We start from the raw sequence: 18,121 nt of genomic DNA, 5'->3' as shown, positions 1-18,121 counted from the left end.
GGTTGCACTTAAAGAACCACAGGAGAAAAAGGTGGGCTTTAAAAGAAAAAGCCTAGGCAAGAAAGTAATAAAGCCCATAAAAGTGGGAGGCCGCTGAAATGGAAACAATATTGTGAAGAAGGGTATAAACTAGCCATAGAGGGGATCAATGGGGTTGTTGATTCTCTAGAAAATAATTACGCCGTAAGGCGTTCCCCTCTGAAATGAACTCCCCCAAATGCTTTTCTGTCTTAATCGTAGCCGTTAGATCTTTTGTTAGACGATTGAACAAAAATCAGCCGTCTAATTTTTCTTATTAAATTAAAACATTAAAAACCCTTAAAAAAACGTAGGGCGATTTAGGTCCATTGGTTCGGCTCTTGGAATCCCGGAGCTCGTTGTGTAAAGAAAAGGCTGCGGCGGCCATTGGAGGGCTAACGAGCAATGCAGAAAATGCTTGGGGAATTGAGGCTAATGGTGGGGTTTCAGTTCTGGTTCATATTTGCAAATCGGGAACCTCAGCTGCACAGGCCATGGCTGTAGGGGCGCTGAAGAATGGCTGCTGTGCAAGAGACAAGGAAAACGATGGCGCTGAAGAATGTGGCTGCTGTGCAAGAGAGTCGTCCGGTTACAAACATGCCCATGCATTTGGTGTGGCTCTGAACCACATACTCGGACTGTACCACGTACTTGGACTTTTTGTTTAGGAATTTATGAATGTACTGCAATAGATATTGGCAAATCATTAAACAAAACAAAAGAGGTTTTCCACTTGATTATGTCCTCTAAGGGGTTTGAACATGGATCTCATTTCTGAGAACCTAAGATTGTGCTTGGCCATCAGTATACCCAAATTTCCTACCCCTTACCTACACCTGCAATTGGGGTATTGTGCATGAGCTCTTGATCTAGTTTGTAGCTCATTACAATCTTCTTTCAGGGCAATCCGACATGCCAATCTTGCATGAGCCCTTGCTCTTACATCTAGCTTATTACAATCCCTTGTCAAGGCAATCAATCAGATATGCCAACATTGCATGAGCTCTTGTTCTTATATCTGGCTTATTTCAATCTCTTGAGGCAATCCAATATGCTAACACTGAGTAGTTGGAGAATCTAAAACAAACATTTATAAGAGAGTGACCATCAGTATTACTTGCTAAACGCCAGTAGATTTGTGAAGTAAAGATACTTGTAAACAGATTTCGTATCCATGACCAGATATTCTTATGAAGGATGCGCCTCCAGAAAACATGCCCAACATGCGTTAAGTTCCCACAATAGCTGCAATATTAGGGTTTGTTAATCTGTTTTCTGGACCCTGCCTTTATTTGGTAGAGTCATGTACAAAATGAACCAGTTAAGGTGCCCCGTTTTTAAGGAATCCTGGATATCCTGAATAGTTTGCACTTTTTGTGCTATGTTATGTTTGTCAATGATTGAAAAACCACCTTCAATTATGTTTGCTTTCGATAGAAACATTGAGGATCATCTTCTCGATCAAGTCTTGTGTAATGTGCAAGACTAATCTTTGTGGGGAAATCACCGTTGTACACTATGATCCTTTAGAGCCTTTCAGGATTTTAGACTCTCTTTCAAAATGTTGGTATTTATATCGGGGCCTACCTTCTAAAGAGTGGTTGTTACCGACGGAGTCACAGATGAGGCTTTCCCTCATTGCACAGTCCAGTTGAGACCATCTGGCGTTTATTCTGGAGCTGCAGATCTACATGTGCCACAATGGGGATTTCATTTGGATTACCTGGAGATGCATATTTTTCAGTGATGTCCACTGGATTGGTGATGACTATTCATTTGAACTACTTCACTTTAGAGGGTTCGGCACTGCATACAAGTTATAGACTCTGTATGTATTGTGGAAACTTTGCTGTAAAGTACCGATTTTGTTTCCTCTGTTCTTCTCTTTACAGAGAGAGGCTAAACTTGTCTTGTATATTGAGACAGGTGCTCAAGAGTTCCAGTTTTAGTCCTGTTGATTCTGGAACAGAGCAATAAGCCCAATCTTAGTCTAGTTTTCTATTCTTTAAAGACACTATAAATCTCCAAATTAAATTATCATAATAATATAATTTTAAGGTCAAGGCCTATTCAGATATCAATTATTTGAATAATTATAGGAATGATATAATTTTAAGGCCAAGGCCTAGTTAAAGGCCGAATTAATAGATGAAATCCCTTTGTTTATGGGACAAGAGATGACCTCTGTGCAGTGATGATTTGACTACATAGTCTATGCAGGTGTACATACTTTACCCTCGCTAGACTCAAATTGACCTAGTCAGACACCAAATTAATGGATGAAATCCCTATCACCTATGCACAGTGATAATTTGAGTCTATGCTGGTTTACATAACCTCCCCCACTAGACTCAAACTTGTGATCTCGAAAGACAGAACACATGTTCTTAACTGATAGGTCCTCTCTACAGAGTAGTTGCCACTCCTTGATAGTATGAGATTTCTTTGCTCCTGGTTATATCTTTCCTGAGAAACCAAATTTGTTTTCAAAGGACAGAACACATGATCTTAATTGATAGGTCCACTCTATAGAGTAGCTGCCACTCCTTGATAGTATGAGAGTTCTTTGCTCCTGGTTATATCTTTCCTGAGAAACCAAATTTGTTCTCAAAGGACAGAACACATGATCTTAATTGATAGGTCCACTCTATAGAGTAGCTGCCACTCCTTGATAGTATGAGAGTTCTTTGCTCCTGGTTATATCTTTCCTGAGAAACCAAATTTGTTCTAGGTACTGTCTTCTGTCTAAACTTGCAAATATGTCTTGGGGTTTTAGTTTGTGTATTTGAATTTCTAAGTGCGAATATAGTGAGAATTATGCAGTGGATCATGATCGGTTCAAACTGACGTATTGGGACTTTCCTAAACAAATGCTGTAAACTTCATAAGATAGAATTAATGGCAAAATTTCTATGTGCAATGTGCAAGCAAGAACACATACTAAACAATTTGTAGACTTGGATTGCAGGTCATTGGAGATATTCATTGGTTGTTAACCAAAAAAGAAAAGTCTCATTTTTGTGTTCTGAACTGAAGCCCTAGAGTATGTGGATAACTGCGGAGTTTCTTTGTAAGAATATCCTGAAAAAGTTCTATCCAAGAAAAGCTGGTACAATGAAATTAAAGCCTTGTGGTTCTTGAAAATGTCAAATTAGATTTCCCAGTTGTGGAGTTAATATCTTCCAAAATTTAGGAACCTGACTACATTCATATTGCATGTCTGTATTGCAGAATGGCTCGTTCAGCAGAACCAGCCGACAAAGGTGTATTTCAAACCCAGTTCAAAATATCATGTGAAAGAACCGCATGTGAACGGAAAGGAAGCCAGTATATCTGAGAAGCAAAGCTCAGGGCAGCTGGCTGCGGCCTTTAGTAAGCCGCCTATGCCTCCCCTGTTTGGTCCCTTATTTGTCTTCTCTATTCTGGAGACGCTACTTCATACAGAGAAGAAAAACGAATGATTTTCTACCCTTCTATTTGACTGCAATGGCCCCAAATGCAGCCAACATAAATAATGTATATAGAGTTCAGCTTCTTGCGTAGATATCGATGAGGAACACCTTATTAATTTCTATATGAATCTGTATGTTCTTGAGGGGAGGATCTTGCTTGCTAATGAATATTCTAGTCACAGAAACAAACATTGCAATGGGGTTTGTCTTTCTAAGTCTTGAGTTTAGAGCGAGACGTAAATGTAACTGTACCTTGCATACAATAGTTTCAATAAATAAAAAAACAATGATAACTACAGGATTGTAAAGAAGAATAATGTGAAGAGCGTTAAAATTTTAACGTTGAAGTGCTAGGGTAGCTAGGATAGATAGAGTCGTCCGGTTACAAACATGCCCATGCATTTGGTGTGGCTCTCTAGTTTTGCAATTGAAGTTCTGTAAAGCTATCACAGGTGATAGCCATTACCATCAAAAGAGAAAGGTCACTTTGGGAGGAAGAGCTTTAGGATCCTAATGCTGGACCTAGTCTCCCAAAGAGTTCACATACACTTAAAAATGTACAAATCTTCCACATCGTGGCAGAAAGTATCTTGAACAACTGGTTGACACTTTATCTTGAGAAGAGGTTGAGTTGAATGAGCCTCTTCGACAACTATGTTTATTAGGATTTTTTTGTTGATTGTGGAAATCCTGTATCTTCATATGATATAGGTATTTCCTCTGTTCACCATGGCTGAGTTTGGCAATGTGAAAAATGAGGCAAAGATGCGAGGCCAAATTTCCATAGTGTGTTTATTTTCTGTACATTGGTGCCAAGTTCCATCCTGTGACGCTGTCCTGTATGCATAAATATGCATTTGTTCCTCTACAACTCCAAAATTAATAGATGAAACTAATAAAGGATTCCCGAGTTGAACAGTTGTGCTGTATTCTACGTAAAGCCTAACCCTCTTTGTGAGGAGGGGGGACTAATTAGTGCTTTCAACCTATTGTATTTTTCTTTAACAATTTCATATTGCCACTTAGCAAGAGTTGTTAGATTGAGTTACGCTGGGCAGACATTTATAAATTGTACTTCCAATTTTTATATGCAAAGGCATCGGTCTTAGTAGTAAACCTGGAATTGATCAGGGCAGCGGTATTGATAGTGGTGCTGGAATTTTTATGGTTGTTGTTGGTAATAGGTGAATTCACAAGTATATTTAAAATCAATTACACGTTTACAAGATTTAAAGTCAATATTTATCAAGGCATTATATCTCATCATCATCTCACAAATGAGAATTTGGACAAAAAATAATCCATGACACCCCAGTTGACTGATAGTAAAACTAGAATTAACATCAGTGTTCTAAGCATCTAGATTTTATCTTGAAATCACGATTTTTTGGCCTAGTTGATGTTTTCGGATTTTTACAGATATTTTGATGGTATCTTGATTTTACCGATGTTTGTCCATTTTTACCTGATATTTTTCCGATTTTTAGGATTTTTTGGTGTTCCCCACCCTTACTAATTTTATCCCATGTCTATGTTAGCAACCATAATTAACCTGAATAGAGTGAAAATATATATCCTTATTTACTTACTATAGCTTAATTACCTACCATATTCTGTTAGACTTATTGTTACCATGGAATTATATTATAGAAGGCATCCTTGCATCTTTATGAGTATTTCAAAGCGTTAAACTAAACAATGGCATTTTTCTGTTGCCGTTAAAGATTATAAAGTTTGGAAATGAATTGAAGATAGGGTGTAGCTAAATCTTTGTTGTTAATTGGGTTTAGCTAGGGTTGGAATTATATTATAGATGGTTTTTTTTTATGAGTATTTCAAAGATTTAAATTTAGCAATGGGATTTTTCTGTTTCATTTAAAGATTATAAAGATTGGAAATTAATTCAAAGGGTGTAATTAAATTTTTGTTGTGAATTGGGTTTTAGTTAAGATAAATCGACGAAATGTTGTTGTTTTCTCTATTTCAGTTTTATCTCTTTATGTGTCATGTTGAGTTCATATTTGTTACGATGGAATTATACTAGCAATTGCATCACATGTGGCAAAGGAAACATTGTAAGGCAGTAGCATAGGAAAGAGTAGCATAGAAAAATGAACTTAAATTTTTATGTAATTTTGTTTCTTTATTGGTGTTTCAAAAAAACTTTGAAATTTAAACTTTTCATATTTGAGCTACAAAAGTTAGGAAGGATAGGTGTTTGAAGAATCCCATCAATATCTGCTTTTTTAGAAGTATGTTCATTGATAATGTGTGCTTCTTTGAATGTCTCTAATATGTATTTGTCGACTGCAGAAACGAAGTCTTTCTTCTTGTGTTTACGTCTACATTTTGATAGACTCTCAGTTGAGCAAAGTTACTCAAAGAGAAGCAGAACAATTCCTGGGGGAAATGGGGTGCACACAAGGGAAAAGGAAAGGAGCACATCTGCCATTAGTTTATGTTAGGACTTTAAATTAATTCCACTTGATGTGTCAGGGGTTTACTGGAGAAGCTTCCCAGCTAGATGAATTAGAGGACATTCAGATGAAGAAAACAATGAGGATAAGGAAGTCGATGGTGAAGATGACAACGCAGATGAAGAATATTTAAAGCCAAGAAAGTCAAATCAACTTGCATCTAAGAAAGGAAGCATTGTACAAAGAATTGGACCTGTTGGAGAGCATTTTGTTGGCTGCAAGCAACAATAAAGAATCAAATACATCCTATATTATAGGCTAATGTGTGTGGTCATATATTTGTGATAAGTTAAAAATCATTACTAAATAGTCTTTATCAATTAGATATTTATGGACAGTTATTTTTTTAGTTTCCTTAGAAAACAAAAATCTTTGCCTCAGTGCACCCGTAGACAGGAAAAAGAGCAGAGTTATCTACTTAGTGGCTTGGATATTGTTTACTTTAATGCAAAATGTAAAAAATTGGAAGAAAGCAACTTATTGTTTGTGCGTTCAATGTACAATGTGTTTTTTGTGATGTGGTTTTGCTCCAAGTGGTATCCAAGCTCATGTCTTGCGTTTGAGAGAATTTTATATTGCTTTAGAGAACATATATTGGAATTTATGTAAGGATTTTCTAGCAAGATACCACCAAAGACAATGAAAGAAGCAGCAAAAAAAGTAAGTGCATTAAGGACTAAGGTTGCTTCCACGCATGGAAAATCCTACAAACATAAAGATGGTTTTGTACTGGTTTACTAAGCCCTAAGAGTTAATGACAGTATACTTGTTGATTTTAAATGTCCACCTAACAATGCATTTCATAACAAAATGGAGCTATATTTCATATTGAAAAACTCTTCTTAAAGTAGCTTATATGTAATGCCTTGCTCTATCATCTCTAAAACATCTACCAAATAGTGATTTGCTCTATCAACTCTAAAACATATACCAAATAGTGCCTTGCTCTATCAGCTCTAAAACATATACCAAGCAATGCCTTACTCTATCACCTATAAAACATCTAGCAAATATTGAGCCACTTTTGGCAATGTTGTGATACACATTTCCAATTCAACATTGCTTATCATCATCAAAGGCCAGGTAAAAAGAATAGATGAATAAGGATGTAGTCTAATGCGAATATTTTTTTGGTCCTTTTCACCGGAATCTAGTAATACAATTCTTGGTGAGACCACAATATTTTGTCATTTAAATTGTAATTTTAAATGCAAAAATGGATTTAGCACCGTAAAAAGTCTTTAGAAAACATATGTTGTGTAGACTCAACAACATAAAACTACATTTTTTTGAGATTTCTGACAGGATTTTAAGAAAAATCTACTAGAATATCTACACAAAAAAAAGACTAAAAAGTCACCTTGTTAGCCTACGACCTGTATAACAATTTCTAATCAAACATCAACCAAAGAAATGGGACTCGATGCTTCCTCATGCCTCTATTCACCAAAGTTTCAAGGGAAAAAATGCAGGGGATGACTGGGGGCAATTATAAGCCACTCCATTAAATGTTATGACTTTTGTTTCTATGCTTTAAGGGATTTGGGAGAGTGAGGTCTTTTAATGGGAAAAGGTGGCTTCAAGTAAAATATAAGTTAAAATAATAAGCATTTTAATGATGGCTTCCTTCCACCAGAGTTTAAGCTTCTCCAATAACATATCCATACTGATATGTGTGCTTATGCTTACAAAAAATAGTAAGACCTGCAAATCCTTCAAAACTCTGGTCGAATAAATACACCACTAATAACCTCACAATCAAGAAAATCTTGCTCATGTTAACCAGTGGTTGATTAAAAAACATTTTTTTAACAGAATCCCATTATAGCCATTTGGCAAGGACAAACCCCTGACATTTGGGACGTCCCATAGACAGTCTTCCATCATAGGAGGCATATCCAAGGAATCCATTGACAACAAACGACACTAAAAATGACCCTACCCTGTTTCCCTATCTGTAGTGCACAAGAAAAGCATCCCCATGGCACCCTACAGACTCGAGTAGGGTTCTGTCAGCTCTAAACTGGACTCCAATTAATGGGCTTGATTGTTTTCATGGGGCAGATAGAGAGAAAGCGACAGAAAACAATTTGATCAGAAAATCCTTGATCATTGAGAACTTTGTAACCATCTTTGTTTGACTAAAATTATGTGTTTTGTTTTACCATAAAATGCTTAGGGTGCCAGTGTGTTATTGAATAACACGATAAATCTGTTGTGGATGCAGCAAGCCATGGCGGTTTTATCTGCTACACATGCGGACCTCAAGTCCCTTATTACAGATCTCCAATTTCCTACAGCAGAATGGGATGAGAAATGGATGGACGAATACCTGGATGACACTGTAAAGCTTTTAGACATTTTCCTGGCATTAGATGTCGAAATTTCAAAGCTGGGATGAGAAATGGATGGACGAATACCTGGATGACACTGTAAAGCTTTTAGACATTTGCCTTGCATTAGATGTCGAAATTTCAAAGCTGGGATGAGAAATGGATGGACGAATACCTGGATGACACTGTAAAGCTTTTAGACATTTGCCTTGCATTAAATGTCGAAATTTCAAAGCTTGAATATTTCCAACTTCTTGTTCATTATGCTTTGCATTTTTTGGACTTTTCAGATGGTGTTTTGTCTAACAACAAGCTCTTCCGTGGCAAGACTGAATCTCAAAGTATTTGTGAATCTCGAAGTATGTGTGGAGCTATGACCGGAAGAAGGCGACTGTTACTCAGCCAGGTATGCTGCATTTACTTTTGCATGAATATGTAGTACTATTTTAGTGTGGCTATGATAAAAAATAAAGTAAAATAAAAACAAACAGGATTATATATTAAGTATATTAACAACATATAAAACAGAAAAGCAATGCCCATAACCATTAAATTTCTTCAATGAGATTAACCCAAAAGTTATTTCTACCATCTTTACTTTCCATATTCACCTTGAGCTTTGAGAGCTTCTCCATATTAAAGGCAGGTGCAAACATTCGGTGTTGGTAAGACCATTGTTCACCATTAACAACAAACGCACTTCTCCCAACCACAACAAACAACATTTTCTGGTCCAGAGGAGACTTTCCACAGTAATTCACGTGCTTGGAAGATAGAAATTGCCGGATCAATTCTGCATCAGGTCAGAACAATTCTCAGTTCGTAACCAAATCAGATCACAAACTTCTCACCTACAAAAAGTAATTGAATTTCAAATCTATAATTGCAACAAATAAATAAACCAATAATCCATAAGCAGCATATGCCATAAAAATTACTTGTGACAGTATCATATTTCCTGGACCACTCAACCATATAAGGGAAAGCACTCTTTCTGAAATCATGATGTATAAAGGCCATGTCTATGCACAACTCCTTCTATATCTTTCTCGCAATATCCAATAGATTGCCGATCATAAATCGTGGGGTAAGGCCCTTGAATCCCTGTTTTTTCTACGACTGGAATCAGCAAATTTGTATCTCCATTGCATGCCAACAAAACAATATTGAATTTTCTGTAGTAGATTTTATGATGGAATATAATAGCAAAAGTCCAATCAGAAACATTCTCATTGTTCTAAGTGCCATGTTCTGATTAAAAGAAATGATATGCACGGTGAGTTGTGACCTGAACATCCAAATGCGTAGTCCAACGTTTATGAGCTCTAGGTAAATTGGCAACATAGATCTAGGGGAGTCTCCCCAGTGAGCAGAAACTTCATCACATAATAAAGCAAACAGACTAGATTGATGAATGAAGGTCCTTTATAAATGAAAAAGAAGCAACACCAGATAAAAAAAAGTTACCATTTTAATAATAAAACCACAGACCTGCAAGTAGTCCAGTTATAAGGAATTCATGTAACATTGGCATGAAGAGCCTTTTGTACTTCATGTAGATTGAAATAAATTTCGGAATGCTTTTCAGTGCAAGGATCATAGTCCACAAACAGATGCCTCCATGGCTGCAACAAAATGCATCTGTGAGAAAGAGAATGCAGTAGTGCTCTTATAGCTGATTTGATTATCCCCATCTAGAGGTGATGGATACCAGTCATTTAAATTCACCATGCAACAAATTGTGGACCTCAATGGCACGCAAGAATGTGTTTAATTTGAGAAAAAATGACCTCAATCATCTAGTCTGGTCTTTATTTTACAGTTTACCATGTCAATGGGGAAGAGACTACCAAATGCAAAAGATATAGCATTGGACTTTAAGCATACCTTCAAACTGATAAGCTGGCATATAGAGTGCTTAATGTATCTAATATTCTTACACATCTTTTTCTCTGGTCTTTATTTTACAGTTTACCATGTCAATGGGAAAGAGACTACCAAATGCAAAAGATATGAAATTGGACTTTAAGCATACCTTCAAACTGATCTGCTGGCATATACAATGCTTAATGTATATAATATACTTACATATCTTTTTCTCTGTTGTTTTCTATATGTTCCAGTACTATTCAAACAAGGACGGGTGTAGATACTGTATGGATCAATATTCCCCATTTCCACATCGGCACGATCTAATACCATATTACATAGAGCTGATGGATGCACAAGAGATGAAAAGTCACAGTGAATATTGGGCAACCGGTAGGTGTTGTCTGATATCAAACCATGAGACCACATAAATTCAAAAATCCCTACAAGATCATGGAAATCGTCTGTAAGTGCATTGCCCACCTGCAAGAACCATGATTTTCCGGATGTTAAAACACAATATAGAAATATAATCGCCCCTTTTCATTCTATATGATCCTATTTAGAACAAATGATTTATTGCCATCTGTCGTCCATTTCAAGTGTTGCTCGTTATATTTTAATGCCCATACATTCATAATGACAGTATAGGGTCTTACCATATATCCTTTCAGATTAATGGCTGGATTTTCAAGGTCCTTGTTGTGTCTGTAGATGACTTGAGCTAACTAAGAAACATAATGGCTTGGAAAAAACAATATTGGAGAAAAATCCATTCAGGTTAATTCAGTTATGTTATGGGATGGATCCAAACTTGTATTGGTAATGAAGGAAACATCCTCTAAACTCTACTCAAGATAAAAAAAAGCTCAAAATCTTAATTCAACAGTGTCTTTATAAAAAAACTCAAGAAACCAGATTTGCATCATTCAAGGTCAAATTAGGTCGTATTAGTAGACATCTAGAACCACAAAATATAGTCAAACTCCTTCCATCCATGTCTAACTTTCATACAAAAGCATACCTTCGATTCTTAGTGATGGCATAAAAATGAGTGTGCTTTTTGTGATAAGTTAAAAATCATTACTAAATAGTCTTTATCAATTAGATATTTATGGACAGTTATTTTTTTAGTTTCCTCAGAAAACAAAAATCTTTGCCTCAGTGCACCCATAGACAGGAAAAAGAACAGAGTTATCTACTTAGTGGCTTGGATATTGTTTACCTTAATGCAAAATGTCAAAAATTGGAAGAAAGGAACTTATTGTTTGTGCGTTCAATGTACAATGTGTCTTTTGTGATGTGGTTTTGCTCCAAGTGGTATCCAAGCTCATGTCTTGCGTTTGAGAGAATTTTATATTGTTTTAGAGAACATATATTGGAATTTATGTAAGGATTTTCTAGCAAGATACCACCAAAGACAATGAAAGAAGCAACAAAAAAAGTAAGTGCATTAAGGACTAAGGTTGCTTCCACGCATGGAAAATCCTATAAACATAAAGATGGTTTTGTACTGGTTTACTAAGCCCTAAGAGTTAATGACAGTATACTTGTTGATCTTAAATGTCCATCTAACAATGCATTTCATAACAAAATGGAGCTGTATTTCATATTGAAAAACTCCTCTTAAAGTAGCTTATATGTAATGCCTTGCTCTATCACCTCTAAAACATCTACCAAACAGTGATTTGCTCTATCAGCTCTAAAACATATACCAAACAGTGCCTTGCTCTATCACCTCTAAAACTTGTACTAAACAATGCCTTACTCTATCACCTATAAAACATCTAGCAAATATTGAGCCACTTTTGGCAATGTTGTGATACACATTTCCAATTCAACATTGCTTATCATCATCAAAGGCCAGGTAAAAAGAATAGATGAATAAGGGTGTAGTCTGACATTGTCGATGGAATAGAGAAAGTGGAACATATCAGAATTGCTATACAGGAATTACAACAAAGTGCACAATTGCTTGCCCAGGGGTTAGATCCTCTCTCTAAACAGGTTAATGACTTCTTTCATGTTATTTTGAGTGGAAGGAATGCATTGCTTGATAGTTTCAGGTTATCCGCAGAAGGCACACCCATCAGAGATGATCAGTCATGAATATATCAGCAACGCTGACCAGCGTGAAATGTTTCTTGGTTTAGAGTTTCTTAGGGTTTTTCATTTTCTTGGTTTAGGGTTTCTTAGGGTGGTTCATTTTTCTGGTTTAGGTATGGAACTCAAAAAGTTTCAGGGCTTTTCCAGTTTATGATCTCGAAAAAAATCAGTTAATCTGTTACTTGTGCTCTTTGATGGAAGTTTTGTAATGCATGACTGAAGAATACACGGTGAGAGAAAAATACATATTATGCTAATTGAGGAATGTTTTTCGCTTGTTGAACTTATGGTATTGAATTTATCACACTAACACTTTACAACAATGAACTAACAATATTCATGATGAAAATAGCAATATGGAAGATTTTTCTGCATATTGAAAAAGGCAATATGGGAGATTCCAATCACGTTCCAAGGCATTTTTTAAAATGTGGATGTGACAAAAGGTTGTTGTGGAAGGTGCTGTTTGTATATTTTAACACACTAACACTTTACAACAATGAACTAACAATATTCATGATGAAAATAGCAATAGGGAAGATTTATCTGCATAATGAAAAAGACAATATGGGAGATTCCAATCATGTTCCAAGGCATTTTTTAAAATGTGGATGTGACAAAAGGTTGTTGTGGAAGGTGTTGTTTGTATATAGGAAATTTCTTGATCATTGTGTATAATCCTAATGTTGATAGATATGTCTACTAAGTGGTTCCAGTTAATGGGGCATTGATTTGAGTGGTCAATATATTTTTATTATTTATCAAAATAATCTTGTGTTGCATTTGTGTTCTTCAATTTATGCCTTACGGCATTTCCTTTGCAACATCTGGTGCAAATGCTAGTCTTAGCTCCAGTGTGTTGGACACCTAATCCTCTAAGGGTTAGTGTAGAAGCTGAACAACCAAAAGTAGTGCGAGGGACCACTTGGAATATGAAACCAAGAATCACTTCTATGTATTATTTATATGTATCATTATGAATAAGATATGCAATCCCATGTTTATCATTCATATTCTACCTCCACCGTGTATGTATTTTTGGCCTGCTCTAATTTGAGCTACTTGTGTGACTCTCTAAATGTGATCTCTACCTTCCTATCGCCTTACTGTTTGTGAGAACTGCCGTTATCGCCTTACTGTTTGTGAGAACTGCCATTATTATTCTTGCTTCACGTTGTCCCACTGCCTTCCTTAATTTTCAAGCTGTGGACTTGCACCAGAGAATTTCAAAATTTGCCCAACCAAGTGGTGTCTTCAAAATTCAAGAAATAACAACTACTAAGGAGCAACTTGCATTCAATTACGCCTTTCATTTCAGAATCACTCTCTCAGGCTGACTTACACTATCCCTCTGCATAGCGATATTACACTATCAACAACAACGTGAATGTTTCCTCCCTCGGCCCTTCCACATTTTGGCTTTCCATCATGCCTGTGCAACCGAGTCGACGCCGTATACACCCTGCTCCATTTTTCAACTCTGCTCCATTGCTTCGCTTTCCACTCGGTCTCCACTCCCCTCTGCTCCTATATGAAAACCTGTAACAGAAGGCGAGGTAATCTGGAGCGAGTACTAAGGCTTTGCCGAAGATTTTAAGGGGTGAAATGGCGGTGAACCTGCCATGGCCGAGAAGAAGATCAGGGGCAGAGTAATGACAGAGTGTTGCGTGCTTTATTTTGAGAGTGAGTTTCAGCTTTGGGAAGGAAGGCGCAAGGGTCACGCAACTTATTTGAGACCCTACCTCCATCACTCTCAACAACACTGACCAACATTACTACATCTGTGTAGTTTCTGGCCACTATATGGCCGGCCAGAAGGTGAGTAGCTGCTGACAGTAGTTTGCCATCGTCAGCTCCTATGTCTCCTCCAGATTTAGCAGATTTACTAGTCACAATCCTCATATCGTGAGTTAAATGGCTTGAATGGCTGTCAAAGGAGTATAAAATTTGGAACGGTGAATTTGAATGCATTAATTCTTTACATTCATCAAATCTGTCATATGACTAAGTTCATCAAATCTGCATATGTGTTGATAAACGTGACTTGATTTGTATAAACGTTGAAGCAGATTGTGTATCTCGGTAATGTATGAATTATTCCTATCGACGCCTCACCATCAGCATCTAGACAAGAACTTGGCCTTAGGTGATCAACCAGAAATTCGTATTTGGAAATTTTGTTTCCATCAGCACTCTTAATAACTCTAATAGTCCATCAACACTTAGTAGAACAATTGATTAGTGCTCAACAATTTTCGTCTCCATCAACACTCAATTAAAAGTTTCTGTCCAAATCCAACCTCTCAAATACGAAATATTTTGTGGCTCAGGCTCATTTCGGAAGATAAGCTCCGACCTATTCTCGAAGGCTGATGTGTTAAGGAAGGCCGAAGATTGGCATCTGTCGATTATTACTATTTGCAACTTTATTGATATTCATTGCAACAATGGGTATGAATATTGAATAATATAATGAAAATCTGAGCATTAATAGTTGAATAGACCATTATGAGTGAGCCACAGTGGTGAAAATAATATTTTTACCTCTTAGTATGAATAGTGATCCGCAACCATAATTTGGGTGTTACCTCTTATTCTCATTGTGACCGAATGTTGATAATTATCAAGACTTTGCTCAAAGGGTTATGGTTTCATTTGATGGTGTAAATAGACCTGCCAACAGCAATTTTTGCCCTCGTTCTATGCTTGAAGATTTGTGCTCAAAGAATAGTGGATTATCTAGTACTCTTGAAACATAAGGCAAAGTTGCAATAGACCTTTTTTGAAGTTTTTGAATGGCTAAGTTTGACAATTTATTAGAGCCATTGAGACCTCTAATCATTTCAACCACTGAAATCACAGTTAAATTCAGAAAAGACACTCTCACAGATATTCAAACCTCTTTAAAAAATGCACAAGAACAGATTGATTTTTTGTAGCTTGAATCTCAGCTACAGTAAGAGGAGTTACAACAGAAAAGACATCCTTTTGAATTTTTCAGAACAATCCCTTATTTTACTTTCAAAGAGGATCCTATCAACAACAAGTGAGTCATCAAATCAGTAATGTTGAGTTTGATCCCCATCAAGTGCTAATTGCAAGAGCAGTTTCGCATAAAGATGCAGAAATTTAGCCTGCATTTCCCAAGCAAATCATCCAACCTTGGGAAGAGCTTGTCCACAACAAGCACATAACAGGTATTGGATATGGTAAGGAGGTTTCGTTTCACATTCCAGATTACTCAAAGCCCATCCAGTTTCGAAGTGTTGGATTCCTTCATGACAGTTCACCTTCACCTCTTCTAGATTCTTCTCCTCTTCCACAGCAACAACAACAGATTGTTAAATTGCAACATTGTGACTGAGTTGTCCATGTGAAAGATCACTGTTTTGATATTCATCGATGTAATCATTGTCATTAAACTAATCATTCTTCAAACAACTGCTTCAAAAACAAACGTCCTGCAAGAATAAAGATTCATCTTGGATAGATCGCTTCTTGGCAATGGGCTTCAACAACCAAGAAGATATTTCGCACATACAATAGGATTTGTTCTCCAATATTGAAAAGTCTTGTGGTTAGATCTCTTCATATTTTCACCTTGTATATGACAAAGGGGGAAGTGATGGTCATCTACAAGCTTCAAAGCCACATGAAGCGAGCCTGAGCCACAACCTGCCATACCAGTTAGCCAAAGACGAACATGCCCCTCAGCATGCCTTCAGTTGGTGATGCCTCTTCAAAGAATTGTTGACACTTCCTCTAGAAGAAGACTTCAACTTCTTACTAGTTTTGGAAGAGCTCCAAGAATTGTATTAAGCATTCCAGAGTTGGTGATCCTTAAACCAACGCAGGTTATAGACCTTCCTTTTTCAGGTTGAAATTCTCCCTCTCCAAAGCATTAGGGACACTTCCTCTTGCAGAATATTTCAACTTCTTGCCACACTTGAAAGAGTTCTGGGAACTGCACTAAGCATTCAAGTGTTGGTGGTAATCCCTAAACCACCCCCGTTTATACATACATTTCAGAGAGCACATTCAACCTAGAGCTTCCATACATGTTTTTGCACATTTTGTATTACAACCCTCTTCTTGGACTCATACACACCGCTTTAGATTAAGGGAGGGAATTTTGGACATCAAATCCTCTAAGGGTTGCTGTGGAAGCTGAACAACCAAAGGGAGTCCAAGGGACCACTTGGAATATGAAACCAAGGGTCACTCTTATGTATTAGAAATAAGTATCATTGCGTATAAGATATGAAATATCATGTTTATCATTCATATTCTTCCTCTTCCATGTATGTGTCTGACGAGGGGAACTGGAAGGTAGTTCAGGGTTGGGTGGTTAGTGTCTTGCTCTAATACAGGTTTCACAGTGAACATGCCAACAACTTACTAGTGAGATCTATGAATTTTAATGAATTTAGTCATTTACTCACATCGAAGTAGTAGAGAATAGGCGGTGGATGCGAATGTGTACAATAAAATGTTCATAATTTATTGATTTTCAAAATTGCTAGCTGATAGTTATAGGTTAAAAATATTAATGCGAATAGAGAGAAATCCCTTTTTTTATTGATGGGTAGAAAGGAAAAGAAAAATAAAAATATGGTTGCTAATATGATATCATTGATCTATTTATTTATGTATGTTATTGTAGGATGGACTGATGGATATGGGAACAATATTTCATTAAATTAGAAATAAATGAAGTAAGGTAATTTCTAGTATTACAAAGAAGAATAGTATATATAGTTAGAATAGAATAACATAAGTACACTACTGCAACACTGAGATCAACAAATCACTGTGTATAAATCCCTAGGGAAAGAGACAAGGCACGAATGGGAGTCTACCTTGCATACATAAAACTGTAAAATAAGAACATCTTTTAGATAAATAAAAAAATATGAAGAATACATTCGATTTGGTAGCAACAAGGGCCCCATTATATCAAAAGTGTTGTAGTAAATAACATGAATGTGTAAATTGTGCATCCACTAAGCTTCATTACTATATTGGAATTAATTGACACAAATCTAGAAAATGTGCATAAAGCAAAATGTAAGACTATGCATGCATTAAATAATAACAATATGTAAATTGTGCATCCAATAATCTTCAATACTATATGAGTATTAATTGACATAATTCTGTAATTGTGCATAAAACAAGCTACAAGACTATGCATGCATGAAATAAAAATATGTAAACTGGGTATAAAATAAGCTTCAATATTATAAGAGTATTAGTTGGAATAAATATGGAACCATGCATAAAACAAGTTGCAAGAGAGTGCATGGATGAAATAAAAAAATATATAAATTGTGTATCCAATAAGCTTCAATACTATATGAGTATTAATTGACATAAATCTAGAAGTGTGCATAAAACAAACTGCAAGTTATAAACAAGATACATGATAAGAGTCAAGCTTGCACATGTATTAAGCATCGGCAATGGTAACTATACATACAACAAGCAGTAGGAATGGAAGTAGCATCCATAATTGGAAAAGGACATTCTACATGTTATTACTATAAAAACCAACACCACAAGTATAATTAATCGTCAACAGGTTTTACTGTTTTATAAATACCCTTGACTTGACAAAGGTGATACATCGTGCTTAGATGCCTCTATGAAAAAATCATCAAACAAAACAAAAAATAGACAAGACCCGTGCATGGCTCTCCAGAGGAACCCTCTAAGTTAACTGAGTAGCTGCTACCTTCTAAAACACAACTTTTCATTTGCCAAATGATGATTTTGTTCACCACCTCCAACACCATCAAGATTGAAACATTCGTCACCACGCCACCTACCCTGGTGTATTCACCATGTCTTGTATTCAATACTGCCA

The 18,121-nt window shown here is 36.3% G+C and overlaps 1 protein-coding gene and 1 long non-coding RNA gene across 4 annotated transcripts; both read left to right on the top strand.

Annotated features, from left to right (window-relative positions):
- Positions 1-324: 324 nt before the first annotated feature.
- On the top strand, positions 325-3,683 carry LOC149182493 (uncharacterized). Of its 3 annotated transcripts, none has more exons than XM_089416875.1 (3): positions 499-630; positions 2,987-3,127; positions 3,250-3,683. In XM_089416875.1, exons 2-3 carry the CDS (start codon positions 3,064-3,066, stop codon positions 3,477-3,479), a joined length of 294 nt encoding a protein of 97 aa, XP_089273001.1. In that variant the 5' UTR covers positions 499-630; positions 2,987-3,063; the 3' UTR covers positions 3,480-3,683. The 3 variants fall into 3 exon arrangements, with proteins under 3 accessions (XP_089273000.1, XP_089273001.1, XP_089273002.1); XM_089416876.1 differs by lacking the exon at positions 499-630 and adding an exon at positions 659-1,846; XM_089416874.1 differs by lacking the exon at positions 2,987-3,127 and having other exon boundaries at positions 325-630.
- A 157-nt stretch (positions 3,684-3,840) lies between these two features.
- LOC149182492 (uncharacterized) lies at positions 3,841-6,090 on the top strand. Its single transcript, XR_016257139.1, has 2 exons — positions 3,841-3,875; positions 5,784-6,090. It is a non-coding gene; the product is annotated as an uncharacterized LOC149182492 (long non-coding RNA).
- The last annotated feature ends 12,031 nt before the right edge of the window (positions 6,091-18,121 follow it).

Source organism: Pinus tabuliformis, chromosome 3_2, assembly GCF_031772625.1.
Source record: "Pinus tabuliformis cultivar Carrire ecotype Pingquan chromosome 3_2, CPIR1, whole genome shotgun sequence".
Lineage (NCBI taxonomy): Eukaryota > Viridiplantae > Streptophyta > Pinopsida > Pinales > Pinaceae > Pinus > Pinus tabuliformis.
This window is presented reverse-complemented; position numbering and strand designations above follow the sequence as displayed.